Consider the following 19,447-nt stretch of genomic DNA (forward strand, 5'->3'; position numbering starts at 1 on the left):
CTCGATCAAACTCAGCCCAAACTCACCTCTCCTAATCAGCTCCCAGCACAAACATGACACTCCATCGCTACGCTCCCCTCCACATCAACCCCCAGGGCCTCAACGACGCCCGCCCCAACGCCATCCAGATCCTCGCCGATCAAAACCTCCTCGACACGGACGCCTGGAAAGACAGAACCATCCTCATCACCGGCGGCACCGCAGGACTCGGCGCCGAGTCCGCGCGCGTGCTGCACCGCACGGGGGCCAGGATCTTCATCACGGGGCGGGACGTGGCAAAGGGCGAGCGGCTCGCGCGGGAGATCTCCGCTGCGAGCCCTGATCCCTCAGCCCCGGCCATCGAGGTCATCCACATGGACTACTACAGCCTGCAGAGCGTGCGCGATGGGGCGGACGAGTTTCTCCGCCGCAGCGGGGGGAAGCTGCATGTCCTGCTGGCGAACGCGGGGGTGGTGGCGTCGCCGCGGCGCACCACGGATGACGGGTTCGAGGGGGTCTTTGGCGTGAACTACCTCGCGGGGTTCCTGCTGGTGCAGCTGCTGACTCCGGCGCTGGTGGCGTCAGCTACATCTGATTTCCGCTCCCGACTCGTGGTGGTGGCAAGTGCGGGCCATCGAGCCAAGAATATCGATCCGGAGGATTACAACGGATTAGTCGGCGAGTATAATGCCTCCAAGGCGTATGCGCAGAGCAAGACGGCGACGATCCTCATGGCCAATGAGTTCGAGCGCCGGTATGCGGGGCGTGGTGTACATGCGCTGAGTCTGAATCCGGGAATTATCATGGATACCGAGATCTCGCGTGGCTTGCCGGGGTCGTCGTCTGGAAGGCGGGAGCAGTACTACAAGATGGAGCCGTTGCTGGCGAAGATGGAGAAGAGCGTCGAGCAGGGGGCGGCGACACAGGTCTGGGCGGCGGTGGCTAGCGAGTTGGAGGGGAAGGGGGGGTTGTATCTGGATGATGTGCAGGTTGCCGACGAGGCGGATGAGGCGTCGCGCGGGCAGTTTGCATTGCCAGGATGGGCGAGTTGGATTTGGGATGAGGCGATGGCGGCGAGACTGTGGGAGGATAGTTTGAGGATGGTGGGGTTGGATGAGCAAGTGGATGTGTCTTAGGGTTGCCATGCTGTATCAGTGGTGAGCCTTGTTAAGTACTTGTCGACCTGTTTGTACTCTGCGAGGAATTGACCATTGGATTTATTGTCTGATCTTGTTGAAGGTTATGGATATACTTGTCGGGATTGAGATCTATAAGTTGCAACTGATTATCGCTACTGTCTGATACCGCAGTCTTAAGTTCCTATATTGCTCTCTACGTAATCGGCAGATGATCATTACTAGCTGCGAGATAACATAGAAGACTCAGACACGAGAAAGCACGCAGCTCCTGCCCATTGTAAGAAGGGTCATCCTCTCAATTCTCACTCAAACCAGGGCTAGCTTCCAACTGTCGTCCCAGTCGCCCTACACGGCCGGTCGAGCCAGCATATTGGCATTGTAGTAGAACGGAGGCTCGCTGTCCAAGCCAACAGCATGCAATCCCTCGAAGCCCGCCAGCTGCAGCCTTTGGTCCCATTCCTCTGGGGGGACACAGGGACCATCCGCGCGCCCATCCGCCTCACCCAGCCACCAGCCGGGCCAGAGTCCCTGTATGCGTCAGTAACCACACCAAATCAGCCCAATTCGTACTCACCACCATGTAGTCCACATATTTCCCTGCTTTGAAATCGTCAGCACCTCCCCATTGAACCAGAGTATACACGACTCACGCGGCGACAGCTCCTGAAGAAAGAGCACCCCCTTCGGCTGGAGCAACAAGCGACAATGCTTCAGCGTTTCCACCAAACATGGCGTCGCATGCAGGACCTATACTCGTCAACCTCACGACCAACGTATAGATCAGAAGGTACTCTCACATTCGACGCAACAACAACATCAAATCGCCCGATCTCAAATCCCTGCTCCGCGGGATCCTTCGTAATATCCAACGCACGATACTCCACCCCCTCATACCCCTGGAACCTCTCCCGGGCTTTCTCAAAAAACAGCGTCGAGATATCGGTGAACACATACTTCTCAAAACCGGGTCCCTCAATCCCACCCGCCAGACCCTCCAAAGCCCTAGCGGTGGTACCCCCCGTCCCCGCCCCGATCTCCAGAACCCGCAGCCCAGGCCTCGACTGCCCCAACAATTGAAACAAAGGCCTGACTTCGGACAACCCATTCGCCCAATCATAGAACCTCTCCAGCAGCCCATCCTTCAGCAAAACCTTGACGAGCTTGACCCTGCCCTCGACAATATCCACCACATTCTCATATACCCGCCACGGGCCCTCGATGACGGACCACAGCTCCGTTTCCCGGGTCTGCTCGCGCAGGGCGGCGATGAGACTGTGGCGTTCCGCACTGGACAACTCGACCAGCGCGCGCGAGTCCGGGACCTGTGGGTAGTGTGGGTGCTGGAAGCGCTCGACCTCGGCGGCGATGAAGGCGCGATAACGGGCGAAGTGCGGGCGGGTCAGGTTGGCAGCGGGAATGGCTTGGAGCTTGGGGTGCATCTCGATGGCGCAGAGGACCCACATCCGGGCGATGAGGTTCTGCTCGGCCGTAGACGGCCGGGTTGGGTGCAGGAGGGTGGTGACCGGGTGGGCGGGCATGGTGGGGTGCCATTGCAGGTCGACGGTCTGCCAGGTGGGGTTGGAGGTGGTCATTTTGCTGATGTGTGGGAGAAGAAGAATAGGAAATGGTGTTGCTGGATGGTTGATGGCGAGGTAATGGTGGCAAAGATCAGGCACCTTTAGTATGTTCAGGCATTAGGTACTACTCCGTAGATGGGTGGATAATTGCCGATATTCCTGTAGAATCTCCGGTTCGGAGGTTTTGCGGTTGCATATCCCCGAGCTGGTTCATTTGAGGCGTGTCCGACAGGATGTGCATGTGCGTGGTTGGTGAGATGCAGCTGGCTGGTAGGTTGTTAGGGCTATCTCAGAATAGTCAGAGTACATGCCTTCGTCTGAGGAGCGCGAAAGCACACAGCCTCATTCGCATGAATGCATTGAACATAAAACGATACTCACATAATATTCAATAAATGCTTCAGATCCGAGACATTATCAACGCAACCAATATTCCACATCTGGAGTAGCACTCGTAACTAATCGAAAACATCCACCGCCCAGCGTACATTCTTCAACCCGTCGAACCACCCCCTCACCTCCTCCCTCGTAGTCCTATCCCCAAACTCATCAGTTCTCTGCCCCTCCCAGAACACATCCACCAACACCTCCTTAACAGCCTCCCCCACAGCCCGACTCCCACAAACATACACTCTAGCCCCGTCCTCCCACAGCTCCCGCACCCTCTCCCTATCCGTCCGCACTCTCTCCTGCACATAGCGACATCCCTCACTCTCCGCACTCCTTCGACTAAATGCTCGCCACACGGTCACCACCCCCTGCCTCTCCCACTTATCCAACTCCCCCCGATGCAAATCATCGTGGCCCGGATCCCTGCACCCGAAGTACAGCACCGCCGGCGCCAGCACCTGTCCCTCCGCGTGCCGCACCGCGCGCTCCTCAATGAACCCGCGGAACGGGGCGATGCCTGTCCCCGCTGCTACCATAATAACTGGCGTCTTAGTGATATCAGCAGGGAGATGAAACGCAGCGTGAGAGGCCCGGACGGCGACGTGGACTTTATCGCCCACGGAGAGGTGCGAGAGGTAGCTTGTTGCTGCGCCCTCGTTTCCTTCCTCTCCATGGAGGGAGTAAGTGAGAACTACTCGTTTCGGATCTGCAAGTGGAGAGGACCCGATGCTGTACTGTCGTAGGCGCATGGGGGGTAGCATGCGCAGGAACGAAGCAATGGGAAGGGCAATGTCCGGCGTGGACTCGAGCACGTCCAGAACGGAGAGACGCTTCGCGGCGATCTCGGTGCTGTACCGGTGGTTGTCATTGGCGAGGGCTTCGAGCCGGGTCTTTGTGGAAGGGTCCTTGGCTGCGTTGGCCAGAGACAGGAGATCGCGTTTGGTGGCGGGCTGGGCGAGTTCGACGTAGCTTCCAAAGATATGGGTGGCGGGGAGGGAGACATCGTGGGGCAGGGGAGTGCGTGCTTTGGTGGAGATGGTCAAGTGGGCATCCCAGGGGAGGTGGAAGTGGCGCAGGACGCGGTGGACGGACTTGCGCGGGTTGACGGGTAAGATGGCGAGGTAGTCGCCTGCTGTGTAGGACATGTGGTCTGGCAGGTCGAGGATGAGTTGGTGCTTTGCGACGAAAGCGTCGGGGCTGGTCAGCGTGCTGGTGGAGACGACGCTGGCCTCGTGCAGGTCGTAGTGGAGGGTGGCCTTGCGCGGGCTGGTGACTTGCACGCTCAGCGCGGGGCCTTGGGGAACAGCAGCCCTGTATCGTTTGGTCAGGGCGGGCCAGAGCACCTCGTCTTCCCAGGCCTCGAAGTCGGCCATCTCGTTGCCGGCCGCCACGTCAGTGAGGCCCAGCGCGGCGAGGCGCTCCCCTCCGTGGCGGGTTAGGGCTGCGTCGACGAGGCGCGGGATGCGGTGGAAGGTCGCCGCCCAGTCGTGGTGGCCACATCCGAAGACCGCGTATGAGATGCCCTGCAGTGTGGCTTTCTCTTCTTTCAGCTCTTCAAGCCAGTGGACAAAGTGAGCTGCGTTGTCGGGTGGCTGGCCTTCATACGAGGCAGTGATGAAGATCACCGGCTCGTCGGCCGGCAGTCCGTCGACAGCATTGTCGAGACAATCCACGACACGCGCACGGAACCCATGCGAAAAGGCGTCCGCAGCTAGCCGCTCCGCCATGGACTGACACGTTCCACTATTCGATCCGTAATAGATGCTCATGGGCTGTCCTTCGGTGCTGGTCGAGGCCACGCCATTCAATGCACCCGCTGCGTCCGATTTCGGCGGAGGTGTTGTGCCCGCCAGTCGATGCTCCAACGTCGTGGCAGTCAGTCCGTCACGAAGAGTCGCGCGGATCTGGAAATTGGTCGGTTTGACGGTGAGGGTCTGCTTGAGCGCGAGAGTATAGTCCGGGTCGTCGAATTCAAAGTCGAAGTTCTGCAGCAGCATGGCCAGCACCAGTAGGGCCTCTTGCCAGGCAAACGGGCGGCCGATGCAGCCTCGTGTGCCGTTACCAAATGGCTTCCAGGCATTGGGGAACTCTTTGTTGAGACGGTCGAAATTCTCATCGAGCATGCGCTCGGGCTTGAACTCGTGTACGTCGGCGCCGAAGACCATTGGGTCGAGCTGGGAGCGCCCCACGAGGACGATGATCAACTCCCCGGCGCGAACAGGATACTTGCCGCCCACGATCTCGTCCTCTTTGGCGGCCACGTTGAAGACCGGGAGGGGTGGCGTGAGACGGAGAGTCTCGCGGAGGACCTGCAAGTGTCAGTCTTGGTGAGTCCCAGAGCAGACGAGGCAACCCACAGCAGAGATATAAGAAAGCTTGGACAAATGTTCAAACCGGATCGGCGTCTTCCCGCAAATCTCCTCGACCTCCTTCTGCGCCCTACGATACATCTCCGGATGCTTCAGGAGGTGATACATGGCAAACGATAGCATACCCGAGGTCGTTTCATGCCCCGCAATGAGGAATGTGATCAGATTATCCAGGATACTTTCCTCGGTCATCTTCTGCCCAGTCTTGGGATCCACCCCGTTCAGCATGGCCGACAGCAGATCCTTGCGCGAATCCAAGTTCTTCTCCCGCTTGCGCTCCTGCAGGATCTCATCTGCCGTTGTACGCATCACCTCGATATCCTGAAAGAACTTCTTGTCTTTGCCCCGGTAGAAGAAGGCGGGGATGGGCAGTCGCCGCGCGCGGTCGCCGCTCTCAGTCAGGAAGTCGCTCATGGCGGCGACGAACGGGTGCGTCCCCTCCTTGTAGTAGCTGTTGAAGCGGAAGTCCATCGAGCAGAGAGCAATCGTGTCGAGAGTGAGCCGCGTGAAGTCATCGGTCACCGTAATGGGGCTGTCCGCGCCGTGGCGCGCCCACTTCATCGCGAGCTGGCTGGCGATGTCGTACATCCCGTCCAGCATGTTGCGCAGCGACGAGGGGCCAAATGCTGGCACGAGGATTCGGTGGGCGATGCCCCACTTGGGCTCGACTTGTCCATCGATGGCCTGGAATCTTAGTTTTAGACGGTTTGGTTGGTGGGTGGTGAGGAGTTACCGTGAAGAGGCCGTCGTGCATGGCGTGTCGCATTTCCTGGGGGTATATTAGTTGATGGCACGATGAGACGCAAAGAAATACTTACTCTCAGAGCTGAAATGGTCTTTGGGAAGCGTCTCTCATCACAGAACTCATTCACCATTGCATAGCTGTTGGCGATGATGAAAGTATGGCCTCCTGGGAAGCGCATTCGATAGATCTCGCCTAGCCTGGTCAGCCCTAACTATAGTCCCTGAAGGCGGCAGTCCTACCATGTTTGTCCGCCAGGTTATACAACGACTGAAGGGGCAGTTCCATATCAATGTCTAGCAAATTGCCCAAAATAGGCCAGCCCGGAGGCTCAGGGATGGCGTTTGGCTTGCCCATTGTGAAGCTTTTACTGTGTTTTGTGGATGGAGCGTATTCGAAGACGAACAGTGAGGGGCGGGGCTTTGGCCCAGCCTCTCAAATGATAAACCAAGTCTCTCCAAGAGCAACGAAATCGGTATCGGCAGTTCACTACAATCTCCCGAGGTCAGCAGTTAGGCAGAAGAGGAATTCATGCTCACTTCCGGAGCATCCATGACGCCGCGTCACAATTCCCGAGTGGTTCTCGGGAATTTCTGGGCTGTCCGCAACCCTAACCCGAATTGCTGCGATGCACCTCATCAACTGATGGAATCCTGTTCTTCTACTCGAGAACATGGAGATCTGCTTGTCTGAGATCTAAGCAGATTCCAAGAACCAGGATAATCACAATCGTGCATCATGCAACCCATACTGTGGACTGTGTTACTCGGCTTGGCTGCTGGGCGCAGTGTAACCCTCCCCCGGTCTGCTTCCAATGCCTCCTGCCGCGCCATTCCTGGGGACGCTTCTTGGCCCTCGCTCGACAAATGGTACGCCCTCAATGAGACGGTTCACGGCCGATTGATTGCCACGACCCCCCTGCCCAGCGTCTGCCACAGCGAGCCGTTCGGTAACTACAACGCGGATGTCTGCAGTGCCCTCAAGACCACATGGCTGGACGATACTACCTTGTCAGTACATCTGTCTGCATGTATACCATGTTGCAACTGACCTATGCCTAGTCTGGACCATCCAGCAGAGGTCATGAACCCTTACGTACAGAACTACACCTGTGTTCCGTTCACTCCAGCCTCTCAACCATGCATTTTAGGCAATTATGCCAGCTATTCCATTAATGTCACCGGCGCCGACGATGTGATTGCTGGCGTTGCCTTCGCGCGAGAAAATAACATCCGGCTGGTAATCAAGAATACCGGTCATGAGTACGGCCCTAGTTTCCCTGATCGAGAAGACTGTATCTAACCCAACCAGTTTCATGGGCAAATCCACTGGAACAGGCGCCCTCTCCCTGTGGACGCACAACCTCAACACGACAGACATCCTCCCCTCGTACTCGAGTGCCAACTACACCGGGCCAGCCGCCCGATTGGGTGCCGGGGTGATCAGCGGGCAAGTCTACTCCATCCTCGGGGCAGCGGGCTATCGCATTCTGGGAGGGACATGCCCCACCGTCGGGCTAGCCGGGGGCTACACCTCAGGGGGGGGACACTCGCTGCTCAACGGCGCCTACGGGATGGGCGCCGACGCGGTGCTGGAATGGGAGGTCATCACCGCGCAGGGGGAGCACCTCGTCGCAACGCCGTACAACAATGCCGACCTATACTGGGCGCTCAGCGGTGGGGGTCCGGGGACCTTCGCCGTGGTGCTCAGCATGACAACCAAGATCTTCGTCGATGGGCCCATAGGCAGCGGCCTGCTGTTCTTCAACATCTCTGCCACCAACCCAGAGCCCTACTGGTCCGCCATCTCCGATCTGTGGCAGTTCCTGCCCCAATTCGTCGACGCTGGCCCCAACACGTGGGACTTCGCACTGACGGCCACCGGCTTCGAAGCCTACGCCATCACCGTGCCAGACAGAAACGGCACACAAGTGCAGGATCTGCTAAAGCCGTTTCTCGCCCGCCTTACCCAGCGGGACATCCCCTACTCGTTCACGCCCACCACCTCCCCGAGCTACCACGACTACTTCGCCAGCCGGTTTGGCCCGGGCATCGCCGGCGCCGGCCCCGCCACGGTGCAGTTAACATCGCGCCTTATCCCCCGCGCCGGGATGCAGAGCATCATGCAGAACCAAGCCATCGTCGCTGCCCTGCGCGCCGTTGTCGAGACCGACCCAGATCTCTCGCTGGGATGCCACGCCCTCAACGTGAAGGACATCCCCCACCCAGACAACGCCGTCCTCCCCGCCTGGCGTGACGCTATCGCTACGTGCAACATCGTCAGCTACTGGGACTGGAATGTATCCCCACAACAAATGCAGGCCCGGAAGGCGCAGCTGGTCGACACGCTGATCCCGGGGCTGGAGCGGGCGACGCCCGGTGCGGGGACATACCTGAATGAGATCGATGCGCAGTGGCAGGGGGATTGGGAGGTGGAGCTGTATGGGAGGAATTATCCACGGTTGCTTGAGGTCAAGGAGAAGTATGATCCAGCGCATGTGTTTTATGCAAAGACGGCGGTGGGGAGTGCTGCGTGGGAGGTCGATTCCAAAGGGAGGCTGTGTAGAGTTTAGATCCAGAGCTAGATTGAGCGTCCCGTCGGTAGTGGGCTTGGTTAGGGGTATCACGTTACTATCTTGGTCTAGAGTAAAGAGTAAGTGGTCTTTTCCCAGAGTGGCTATCTCGGCTACGTGATCATCCTCTGATGTGGAGCCATTTTATGTCCTGTATAGATTAAGTTGTATGTCCCACGCTTCAAAGTTGCGTACTCTAATACATCTAGGCTCAGGACCCGGGCTACTCCTGAGCAGCTCTGACTTCCCACAGCAATGAAATTCTTATGGCACCCTTGGGCACGAAGAATGCGCATGGCCGCGTTTCAGGGTTGATGCCTCGGGCAGGAATCCCCCAAACCACGTGACCACGACTGCATACGCGCCATCCATTCCTTTCTTCTTCGCTTCACATCTCACCTTCTCTCTCTCTCTTGTCACAAAGCTTTGTTCTTCGCTACGAAATCGGCAAGATGCAGTCAGAAGACTAAATCTTTGCTGAGAGGAAAGCTCGCCGCCGGGCGCTGAATGCGATTTATGGGCCGCTCGGCGCAATGGATCATCGGTTGTTGCCCGCTCATCTCGAGCAGGTCAAGATCACTCATACAGGAATGTTCCTGGAAGGGGACGCCGACCATGCTCCCTATTACTCCTCCGCCTATCCGTATCCCATCGAGGAACCTAAGTATGAGTATCCCGAAGATGCCGAGGATTGGCCGCGATTCGACCGGGGCCCATCCAAAAATGCTCAGCACCTCGCCATCTGTCTGATGCGCTTTTGCAGCCGTTGCGAAATGCCAGCAGCAGCCACGCACCCGCCTCGTTTTACGATGACCTCGTGAGTCTCCTGCTTACTACTTACTCTGGCTTTTTGCTCTTCGCCCCCCCCCCCCCCCATTTTTTTCTTTTTTTGTTTGATTCTCACTAATGTCTGGCTGCGCAGTTGGGGAATTTTCAATTTCAAAGACCTGGAGTGCGTGACAAGAGGCTCGCAAAGGCAGGTGGAATCCGTGTGGCACGATGCCAGCACTGGGGCGGCCCCAGCAGCAAGGATACTTACTTAGGATACCTGGAGGGAAATAATTGAATTTTTCGGGATTGGGATCAGGGATATAGGTTTTACGTCTTCGCTACATGTTTATTTAATCTAATACCACAATTCTCTCAACCCTTCTGTGCGCTAAGACGGCATAGGGTGGTGGAGCACTGCAGGCCATTTCAGCTCAGTCAACAGTTGCAGGGAGCTTCAAGGAGCTGATCTACGACCTACGCTTGACGAGGGCTTAGAGGATAATGAAGTCTACGTACACTCTGTAGTCATGCTCTGATGAACCACAATGTAACCTTCAGGCTCGTGCTGGTCCAGGTCATGTGTTTAGGCCGATATCAAATACCGATCAGTTGGCCAAGTCAAACTACTGACAGGATAGCTTCTTCTCCATATCTATTTAATGTTTAGGTAGCTTCTAACCCCTCATCATTCCAGATGTCTTGCTAAAGCCGTGCCTCACACATCTCAACAGGATACGTCATAACAACTCAATGCAATGCAATTTCCGAGATAAGTATTGCTACCATATCGCTTACCACAGACATGACATCAGCTCACTCCCCCAGAACTCCCACAGCAATCAGCAATCTAAACTTCGACCTCCCCCTTCCTCCTCCTGACCAAGACCCTAACCCCTGGGTCTGAATCCAAGAAGATCCCATTCTCGATGATCCTGGGCTTCACCTCCCCAGCGACCTTCCACTCAAACTTCATCAGCAAATGGCACAGAGCGATCTTAATCTCATTCGCGGCCAGGAACCGCCCCGGACACGCGTGCAGTCCATGCCCGAAGGCAATATGCTCCGACCGGAGGGTGGTCAACTGCCACCGGTTCTCGTTGCCGGGCTGCTCGCGCAGCCGCACGAACCGGAAGGCGTCGAATTTGTCGGCCTCGGGGAAGACGGCCGAGTCCCACGCGCCGTGGTGCGAGACGCCCAGCATAGTGCCCTTGGGGATGCGAAAACCGTCGGGGAGAGTGATGTTTGCGGTGGCTTTGCGGACCATGTTGACTACCGATTGAAGTTGGGTCAGGGGTGTGCTTTTTGTGTCGATAGGAAAGGAACTGCTGGGAAATATAGGCAGGGACTTACTTGATAAAGCAGGCTTGATTCGCTGCGCCTCTTTGATCACACTGTCCATGAGCTTGAGGTTGTACAGCGCCGAATGCTTGATCCCTCCACTCCCCATGACGGAAACCACCTCCTTCCGCAAATGTCGAATCACCTCCGGGCACCGCAGGAGCTCGTACATGGTCGTCGTGATGAGATCGGTGGTAGTGTGGATGGCCGACAGAGCGAGAGTCAGCTGCATTGCTACGGGGGCGTACGGGATCTTGCGGTCTTGTGAAGTCTGCTCCAGCCACTCGATCGAGTCGTACCGCTCTGGCAGCTTGATGCTCGGATCGGCCAGCGCGGCGGCTTTCTCGGCGCGTCGCCGCTCGATGAGCGGGCGGATGATCGCCTCGGCCTGTCGGAGCTGGTCGCGGACCTTGCGCGCCTGCGGGAAGAGCATGGCCAGGACAGGCCAGAGGAACTGCGGATAGGTGCGCAGCTGGTGCGCGGCGAGAAAGGAGTCCACTGTGTATTCCTTGGTGAGGCGGAGCCAGGCCTTGTCATGACGAACCTCCTCATCGCCCAAGAAGATGGTGGACGACATCCGGGCGATAATCTCGAGGAGAATGTCTTTGAGGACCACTTCGTGCCAATCTATGTCCTTGTTAGGTGGTACGTTGTCAAGTCTGATAGAGAGGAGTGAGTGAGCTTACCGTCGTCATCAGGGAAGAGATCTTTGCACGCTTGGGTTGCTGTCTCATTGACAGGGTCTGTCAGCTGTTCTAGCTCAGGGTTAGTATTAGGATCAGATTCGACCCATCGGAACTGAGAACATACTCAGCGAGCCCATCAACTTCGTCTTGGTCATATCAGCCAGCAAACTGTGCCCAGTGGATTCAAAAAACGGTTCGAATCCATGGACTTCCGCACATGTGGACTAGACACTCCAGTCAGTCGGACAGCGTCTTGCTACCGAGAAAGCACGATGGCAAACCTCCTTCATGAACTCCCCGTGACTGAGCGCATCGATGTTGCGCACCTGATCCGCCATCGACGGCGGTAGGACCAGCATCTCTCCGAGATCGGATATGACCCTGAACGGCTTTGTGTTGCCAACCTAGCCACTCATCAGCCACCATCTTAACTCAATTCCAGAATAGGCATTGTACCTGCTGAAACCCCTTGGCAACAATCTTGCGCGCATTGGCCGCGAAGCTCTCTTTAGCTTTTTTGTGGCCGATATCCCAGAACGAGGACTTCCCGGTGGACACGAGGGGCACATGAGCCAGGGGACTCTCCAGTCGTCCATACCACAGTAGCGAGATTGCAATGAAGATGGGGATCCATAAAGCGGCTAGAGTTACAGTGTAGGACCGCGAATCTGCGATGGGCACAATGCCCGGTGCAGGGGCGGACAGATTCCGACCGAGGTCAAACTCCATACTGACACAAGCTTCTGTATCTGTATCCAGGTTGAGACGACGAGCGTGGGGATCGGATCAGATCGCTACCGCGACTGGGCGGTCTTCTATTTGTCTCTGCTGCCAAGATGTTGCTTTCATAGCCTTCGCTGATGCATTATCGAACTATGACATGGCGATCGGTATTTTGTTCGTGCGATATGTCCGATCAGTATCGCCACAGAGCCCTAAGGCCCACGGCAAAGATGTAACCATAGTTTGTCGATCAGAACCTCCGCGATGGACATGGTCTGTCTTGCGAGGAAGTCAACAGAGGGTGAGTTAGGGCTACGCGGTGGGCTGCCTCACTGGATATTCCCGATCATCCCCAAAAATTCCCGACCAACAAATCGGAGACACAGACAGCGTCCAATATCTCCACTGCTTAGCATTGCTGACAGGATGACAATATCTGGTCACGGCCATAAATCACCGAAAGCGCTAAGGAAGTCGAAAGACACGACATGACCACCACACCCTGCGCTCTCATTCCTGTCCTGCGAGCTTTCCACAGCCCTGCTTCAACCGCACACCCAGCATCATGTTTGGACTATTCAGCAGCAGTGAACCAGCCCAGCCTGCTCGCGTCTCCACGGACACGGTCATCCCGCTGAATGCCGCGGACGACACGGAAGTGCTACGCAGTGTGTGCGTGGTGCTGTCCTACCGGTTCGACGACGTGCTGGACCCGGAGAAGCTTCGGGCGTCTTTCGAGAGACTGCTCGACCGACCTGGATGGCGCAAGATCGGAGCACGGCTGCGCTTGAATGTACGTTCACTACATTCACAAGCTTAGATAAGGACCGTAGCTGAAATTCCGCAGAAAAACGGGGGCCTCGAATACCACATCCCGGAGTACTACGACGCCAAACGCCCCATCGTGAACTACTCGCACGCCTCCTACGAAACCTCCATCCTCGAGCACCCCTTGGCCTCACGCCTCCCCCGACCGACCGCTAAGCCCGCCGTCGTGGCCGATCCCACCGAATTCGACCCCTTAACCACCAGCGCGGACGCCCCCAAGACCCTGCACGACTACCTGACGCGCGACGTGCCGCAGCTGAGCCTGCACATTGCCTCGTTCAGGGATTCCACCCTCGTCTCCATCTCGCTGCCGCACACCCTCACCGATGGCACCGGCGGGGCGCAGATCTACCGCTCGTGGGCGCTCGTCCTGCAGGGCCGCGAGGACGAGATCCCCGCATTCCACGGCTACGCCCACGACCCGCTGGCGAGCTTCGGCACCGACCCGCAGTCCACGACCAAGTACATGTACGCGGAGAAGCAGCTGACGGGGTGGCGCAAGTACCTCTTCATCGCGCACCAGCTGTACGACGGCTGGCGGTACCGCACGGGGTCGCGCATCGTCTGCATCCCCGGCGCGTACCTGGCCAACCTGCGCCAGCGCGCCATCGCCGAGATCCGGGCCTCGACCGGGGACGACACGGCCTTCGTGAGCGACAACGACATCCTCACCGCATGGTTCACGCGCCTGACGCTGTCGGCCCTCTACCCGCGCACCTCCACGCGCACCATGCGCATCATGAACGCCTTCACCCTCTCCACCGTGCTGGGCGACTCCCACCTTCCTGCCTCGAAGGCCTTCATCTCCAACGCGGCCACCGAGATCTACACGTTCCTGCAGGTCAAGGACTTCTTCACCCGGCCCCTCAGCTACGCCGCGCACGCCATCCGCCGGTCCATGACCACCGGCGGCACGCGGGAACAGGTCGAAGCCCTACAGTGCATCAAGCGGCAGACCATCGCCACCGAGGGCCACAGCTGGCCGATCTTCGGGGACGCGTCCATGGAGATGATGAGCTACTCCAACTGGACCAAGGGCAAATACTTCGAGACGGATTTCTCGGCGGCGATTGTGCGCGAGGGTCTGCCGGCGGCGCAGCGCGCGGAGAAGCCCGGGTTCGCGTCGATGGTGCAGTTCAACGCGTGGTCGACCAAGTTCGATCTCCGGAACCTCATGCCCATCATGGGGAAGGATGCCGCCGGGAATTATTGGCTGCAGGGGCCGTTGCGTGAGGTGGTGTGGCGGGGGATCGAGCAGGAGTTGGCGGAGATGTGTTGACTCAAACGCATTCGTCTTGACCAATCTGTTGATAATGCTGTAGCGGGTCAATCTGAAAAGATGGAGGTGAGATGATGCGAGACAGAAGACAGAGCGCGGCTTATGCGCACGGAGATATTCAACCCCGTCATTTCCGGATATTTCATCTCATCTTGTCTTAAGTACCTAAGATATTCAAGTATCCAACAACTTCAAAAGGCTTCATTCGCCCGCTGTTTGGAGCCGTAAAGAGACTCTCCTCCTACACGCTGTAGCTTCACTCGCTTTCAGCATGACGCCGAACCCTTTCCTCATATTGCTAACCCTACAATCCACCCCAACTACCAACACACGTTTTCTCCGCTGGTATTTACAAACATGCCAGAAGTGGTCGACTTTGTGGCTGTATCGATCTGTACAAAGGTCAGCCGTGCTGAATTGGCAACAGTCGTGAGTTTTCTCTGTCGTTACCTGTGTCATTATTCTGCGAACACTGTCCTCCAGCGTCACTGGAGCCTTGTCCAATCCATAATACTGGGCCGCGCGATTGCCCAGATCTGTCTGTACAAGGCTTACCTCCCCCACCTGGTCAGCAGCTTGCAGTAGAAACATGGAAACAGAAGGTTCGGACCTACCCAGGATCGATAGACAAGGTGACCAGATGCTCATTCTCCGCGTGAGCCTTCCTGACCAAGTAGTTTCCGGCCACCTTGGACATTCCATACGGGCCCGTGAGGGTATACATCTGGCCAATCCCACCAATGCTGGCAAGTAGCGTAGAAATATAGATAAACTTCGGCGCACTCGCGTTTCTTAGCAAGGGTTCCATGGCTTGGAGGAGTCGAAGAGGCCCCAGGGTGTTAACTTCCAAGTGCGACCTCACCTCCTCCTCGGCGGCTTCCAAGACTGGGCCCCAGTGATCGCATATACCTGCATTGGCGATAACGATGTCAATGTGATCCAGGCCGTTCTGCTTCTGAATCTCAGAGGCTGCCTCTCTCGCGCCATGGGCTTCATCTGCTGCGAGTCGAATGACTATAAGCCGGGATCCATCCTTGCTCTTAGGCAGAGTCTCCAGCTGCTCTGCGCTCGCGGATGTCGTGTCCCGTACGGCTGCGATCACGGTCGTGTCTGGACGGGCAAGATACTGCGCCACCAGTCTTTTCCCGATGCCTGCACCCTAGTTAGCCGGACTTTGCTGTTTCTTGAGAAATCCGGTGAGGGATGTCTTACCTCGACTAGCACCGGTAATGAGTACAACCTTGGTCATGTTGGATTATGTCCGGATGAACGTTTCCGTTGCCAAAACTTGGAGTTTGACGCACAGGGCTGTGCTCACTTCAACTGCCCGGTTCCCGACGGGGATTATTTATTTGTCGCTGGGTGGAGTACCTCACTTCTGGTTCGGGCCTTGGTATGAATTGCTACAGTACAGTACTTTTCTCCATCGCCTCCGATTACTAAGCGGCGATCCTTGTGGATTGGCGGCGCTCAGTTGCCCCAGTGCTCGATCACGAACCCAGGGCTAACCTGAAATCTACCATTTTCTGAGTGACCGCGGTCATTTAGGGCAATTCGGCCACCCCGCGAACCCGCAACGGTGGGAGATTCATCGACCGTGCCCTCCATCCCAGCAAGGTGGAGGCCTGATGACGGTACAGTTTCCTTCTGAGCGTGGTGCTACAAACTCGTCCGTATCGTACTAGAGGGATATAGGACGTAACGCAAGAGGTCTTGTAATCATGGCAGGAGGTCCAGCTGCCTTAGCAGGCGCTTTCCCAGATCTTCCTTACCGGCGTGTGTTGCAAACATGACTCAAGAAGCTCCACTATAGACTACCGTAACACCTATAAAGCAAAGATGTAGCAAATAGCTGAAAGGAGAGTTTGGCATAAGGTCAGACTCATATTCGCCCGGCTACAGCTGATCTTGTTTCCAACTTGGATGAAGTATAGCCCCGCAAAGCCGCAATGATGTCGAGCCAAGGAGAAAGTCTGATAACAGCACCCACCAAAATGGTGCATAAGCGAACCCGGCGAGGCAGAAAAGACCAGGCACGGCTCCTGGAGCCGTCTCCCCGCACCCTCTCTCAGAGCTTTTTCATGTAGGCAAGAAGATCATGCTCTGCCAGGAATTCAGCCCAGGTTTGAAGTTTCAATCCAGGTATCTGGGTGCGTGAGTGTTGGCGGATGAGTTCTCAGAATCGGCTGGCATTCACCAAACCAGGTCGGTCCACGTACCTCTTTAGCTTGCACAATCTCGGGTGTGTCGTAGACATTGCCGAACCTCTCGAACATGAGGAGCTGCTCGGTGAAATCCAGTGCAATCACGGGAGACATGCCGTCCCGAGTCTCCAGAAGTCGCTCATAATCGTCCGGGTCCAAGGTCTGATATTTGGTTTGGAGGTTATACTCTGTGTTGTGAAATGTGAGCCGTCGAAGATCATTGGTTTTGGTAGCAGGACGAGGAGAGAGGGACACAAGAACGGGTCTTTTCCATACTTCTACCGATTGAAGCCAACTTTTCTGCCTCCGAGAGAGCTTGACAATAGAACGCAATGGTGCGGGTGAAGTAAGTGGAGCCGGACTCAAGGACCAGCCGGACCAGCCGGACCAGCTTTCCAGTATCTCGAATTGACACGTTCGGCATGACCGTGAGCGGGCCATGCGGAAAGCTCATGTTGTACACTCCTTGCGCATCCTGTTGGAAATGGTCAGCAATGTTTCGCCGGCTGAATCACCACTGCACCACCGACTCACCGGCTTAGACAGATACCGCTCGGGGTGCGTCAGGCAATTTTCGAAATAGTTGGGGAAGAGCACAGTAGTGGTCGCGGCCCACAGGTTTGGATGCTGTTGCTGGATATAGTCCGTGACGAGACTCTTACCCTTCCAGTGGTGAATATGCATCAGCGCTCCGCCAGGGAGTTTCTCGGGGTCAGGCAGCGCACTCCACACAAAGTGCTGAAGGGTCGACGTGCGGGCCGCTGCATCCACAATGGCACGACCTTGCGCAATCTCGACCTCGGAGGACTGTGTTGCCCAAAAGTCCGTCAACGCAAAGACCGCATCGGCGCCGGCAAAGACCGCCGTAAGCGCTTCAACCCCGTCACCCAGATCGGCGGCTTGAATCTCTGCTCCGAGGGTGGCGAGCTCCTGGGCTGCTGGCTTACTGGGGTCGCGGGTCACAGCCCTGACTTGATAGAGCTGCGGGCTCTTGAGGAGCTCCCTTGCGACGGACCCTCCCTATCGCCGAGAATTCAATTGAGCCATCGTCAGTTACCAAGCAGGTTGTGTGATGTACAGCAAGTACTAATGCGAGTTGTGCCGGTGACGAACCTGCGAGCCGGTGGCTCCAATAACAACCACGAGGCGCGGAGACATAATGCTTGATCGACCACTGTTCCAAAGGATTCAAGAGTGAACAAGCGTTGAGGAGATGTGTAATGTGTGGCAAGAAGATTATCTGCGATTGCCGCAGGTACTTATATTTCACCTCCACCGACACAAACTCATGACGAGACCGCTTACTCATCGGGGGCTGGAGATGGAGGTGCATACTCATACAGCCATACAACCCGACTTTCCCCACAAGCACCTGATAGGATATCGCGCCAGTACTGATCCCTGAGTACCTCTTTGGAATGGCCTCACTACTCGACCCTGGTTTGGTGGTCAAAGATCATCCGATGATGCCGAGTTGCCGTAGTTCTTCCCTACACTTAGACGGGGGACCACTACTGGTGCATCGAAGGGGGGCCCGTACTGAACATGGATGCTGAGAATAGCCCAAGTGGTGACCGGCTATCTCAAGCCCAGGATATTTCTATCTTGGAGATGCAATCACTGGCCCTGGCAGCATATTCGAACAATCTCCTCAACTCAAAAGGGCGAACAATTCATCTAGAATAACACTTGATCGGAGTGGAAGACATGCAATTAATATTTCATGTCCAGAAACACCGATCCGTTTGGGATTTGATCAACGAACAGAACATCAAGTGATTCTTGCGGCCGTGATACAGATGTACTATCGTGGGAAGATACCGCCACGACAACAATTCGAGACAGCAATAGGTCAGAAGTCAGCCAATCCATAAATCAACCTCCAGCTCAACCCGATGCTCGGGGAATGGCAAGCTCTCGATGCCCACCATGCTCAAGAGTGGCTGGTGATTAGGGCACGCCTGTTTACATGTGCCGCACCATGATCGCTCGCGCTTCGTCTCGCACCGCCGACAAGCCGACAAAGTAAGCGTGTAACTTGACGACAAGCTCCCAGCCGGATTTTCCCTCTTTGTAGGCGGGATGCTGGGCCTGTTGCAAGGTTCGCTCGATCAGAGCCTTGATATTCTCAAAGGCCTGGGCAACTTGGGCCTCCAGATCAGGAGCGGTCTGGCACGTCACCGGATCCCTGCCGGCTAGGAGAGAGATAGTCAACTGCCGGCTCCAACGCAGCGAAAGGGTGAGACGGGGAATAGTACTCACTCTGGCCAGTGATGATCATTCGGTCACCGACAATGATGCATGGCTTTATAATGAGTACTTTTTATACTTGAGAGAGCCGGAAATTAATTAGTTGGGAGACGCAAGTCCAAGCAATGCGTCCCGCGGAATGCGCCTCCGCTTTGTCAGCGGCGGATCCAGTTTTTCTCGGTGGGTCTACCAGCAACTCCTTCGTATATTGTAAGTAACCGAGATATACGTGCAATTAGCAGAAAATAGCTCTGTTTACCATGTCAAACGACTTTATGCATACATGTAGAGAGGAAAGAATAAGTGAAATCCATGTACTTGGATTTGAGGAATTCTATATCGGATTTCCGGTATCCCTCCACTAAGCACGGGAAAATATAGCCCTGACCAGCGATTCGAAAACACCCCCACGCGGTCTCTGCTTCGGTGCCACGCCATGTAATTCCTCATCAGGAGCTCTTAGGTCTTCCATCCTCGTAATTCTCCTTAACATAGAAAAGATCTTCACACTCTCCGATCGGTCAGAATGATTGTATTTGTTGTAGATGGCTAGTGTTTACTTTGCTGCAGGATGAAGGCCTATTCTTCCATGGCTTTTTC

At 56.3% G+C, this 19,447-nt stretch overlaps 9 protein-coding genes across 9 annotated transcripts; 3 read left to right on the forward strand and 6 right to left on the reverse strand.

The window, feature by feature from the left end:
- Positions 1 to 53: 53 nt before the first annotated feature.
- On the forward strand, positions 54 to 1,188 carry BO95DRAFT_476707 (NAD(P)-binding protein; the record flags this gene model as incomplete). The annotated part of the gene is made up of 1 exon (XM_025589942.1): positions 54 to 1,188. The coding sequence occupies one exon, from the start codon at positions 54 to 56 to the stop codon at positions 1,113 to 1,115; it is 1,062 nt and encodes a 353-aa protein (XP_025437724.1). The 3' UTR covers positions 1,116 to 1,188.
- Positions 1,189 to 1,796: 608 nt separating this feature from the next.
- BO95DRAFT_324475 (class I SAM-dependent methyltransferase) lies at positions 1,797 to 2,155 on the reverse strand (the record flags this gene model as incomplete). Its single annotated transcript, XM_025581836.1, has 2 exons — positions 1,797 to 1,865; positions 1,916 to 2,155. Coding segments are annotated over 2 exons (309 nt in total), but the record flags the coding sequence as incomplete, so codon positions are not given.
- Positions 2,156 to 3,153: 998 nt separating this feature from the next.
- BO95DRAFT_507258 (bifunctional cytochrome P450/NADPH--P450 reductase) lies at positions 3,154 to 6,553 on the reverse strand (the record flags this gene model as incomplete). The annotated part of the gene is made up of 5 exons (XM_025591240.1): positions 3,154 to 5,394; positions 5,443 to 6,138; positions 6,188 to 6,223; positions 6,273 to 6,391; positions 6,439 to 6,553. The coding sequence occupies 5 exons, from the start codon at positions 6,551 to 6,553 to the stop codon at positions 3,154 to 3,156; spliced, it is 3,207 nt and encodes a 1,068-aa protein (XP_025437726.1).
- A 381-nt stretch (positions 6,554 to 6,934) lies between these two features.
- BO95DRAFT_373720 (putative FAD-dependent isoamyl alcohol oxidase) lies at positions 6,935 to 8,768 on the forward strand (the record flags this gene model as incomplete). The annotated part of the gene is made up of 3 exons (XM_025583071.1): positions 6,935 to 7,206; positions 7,258 to 7,458; positions 7,508 to 8,768. The coding sequence occupies 3 exons, from the start codon at positions 6,935 to 6,937 to the stop codon at positions 8,766 to 8,768; spliced, it is 1,734 nt and encodes a 577-aa protein (XP_025437727.1).
- Positions 8,769 to 10,386: 1,618 nt separating this feature from the next.
- Positions 10,387 to 12,292, reverse strand: BO95DRAFT_468067 (cytochrome P450; the record flags this gene model as incomplete). Its single annotated transcript, XM_025589338.1, has 6 exons — positions 10,387 to 10,808; positions 10,890 to 11,504; positions 11,564 to 11,632; positions 11,688 to 11,787; positions 11,845 to 11,967; positions 12,020 to 12,292. The coding sequence occupies 6 exons, from the start codon at positions 12,290 to 12,292 to the stop codon at positions 10,387 to 10,389; spliced, it is 1,602 nt and encodes a 533-aa protein (XP_025437728.1).
- A 396-nt stretch (positions 12,293 to 12,688) lies between these two features.
- BO95DRAFT_507263 (uncharacterized protein) lies at positions 12,689 to 14,393 on the forward strand (the record flags this gene model as incomplete). The annotated part of the gene is made up of 2 exons (XM_025591241.1): positions 12,689 to 13,079; positions 13,134 to 14,393. Exons 1-2 carry the CDS (start codon positions 12,852 to 12,854, stop codon positions 14,391 to 14,393), a joined length of 1,488 nt encoding a protein of 495 aa, XP_025437729.1. The 5' UTR covers positions 12,689 to 12,851.
- Positions 14,394 to 14,713: 320 nt separating this feature from the next.
- BO95DRAFT_456798 (SDR family oxidoreductase) lies at positions 14,714 to 15,642 on the reverse strand (the record flags this gene model as incomplete). The annotated part of the gene is made up of 4 exons (XM_025588435.1): positions 14,714 to 14,785; positions 14,844 to 14,943; positions 15,008 to 15,545; positions 15,606 to 15,642. 4 exons carry the CDS (start codon positions 15,640 to 15,642, stop codon positions 14,714 to 14,716), a joined length of 747 nt encoding a protein of 248 aa, XP_025437730.1.
- Positions 15,643 to 16,461: 819 nt separating this feature from the next.
- On the reverse strand, positions 16,462 to 17,755 carry BO95DRAFT_373724 (NmrA/HSCARG family protein; the record flags this gene model as incomplete). The annotated part of the gene is made up of 5 exons (XM_025583072.1): positions 16,462 to 16,539; positions 16,613 to 16,785; positions 16,874 to 17,072; positions 17,132 to 17,617; positions 17,711 to 17,755. The coding sequence occupies 5 exons, from the start codon at positions 17,753 to 17,755 to the stop codon at positions 16,462 to 16,464; spliced, it is 981 nt and encodes a 326-aa protein (XP_025437731.1).
- A 756-nt stretch (positions 17,756 to 18,511) lies between these two features.
- BO95DRAFT_518139 (uncharacterized protein) lies at positions 18,512 to 18,914 on the reverse strand. Its single transcript, XM_025591950.1, has 2 exons — positions 18,860 to 18,914; positions 18,512 to 18,792 (listed from the first exon to the last, which is right to left on the reverse strand). The coding sequence occupies exons 1-2, from the start codon at positions 18,876 to 18,878 to the stop codon at positions 18,563 to 18,565; spliced, it is 249 nt and encodes an 82-aa protein (XP_025437732.1). The 5' UTR covers positions 18,879 to 18,914; the 3' UTR covers positions 18,512 to 18,562.
- Between the last annotated feature and the right edge of the window lie 533 nt (positions 18,915 to 19,447).

The sequence above is a fragment of the Aspergillus brunneoviolaceus genome (assembly GCF_003184695.1).
Source record: "Aspergillus brunneoviolaceus CBS 621.78 unplaced genomic scaffold BO95scaffold_83, whole genome shotgun sequence".
Classification (NCBI taxonomy): Eukaryota; Fungi; Ascomycota; class Eurotiomycetes; order Eurotiales; family Aspergillaceae; genus Aspergillus; species Aspergillus brunneoviolaceus.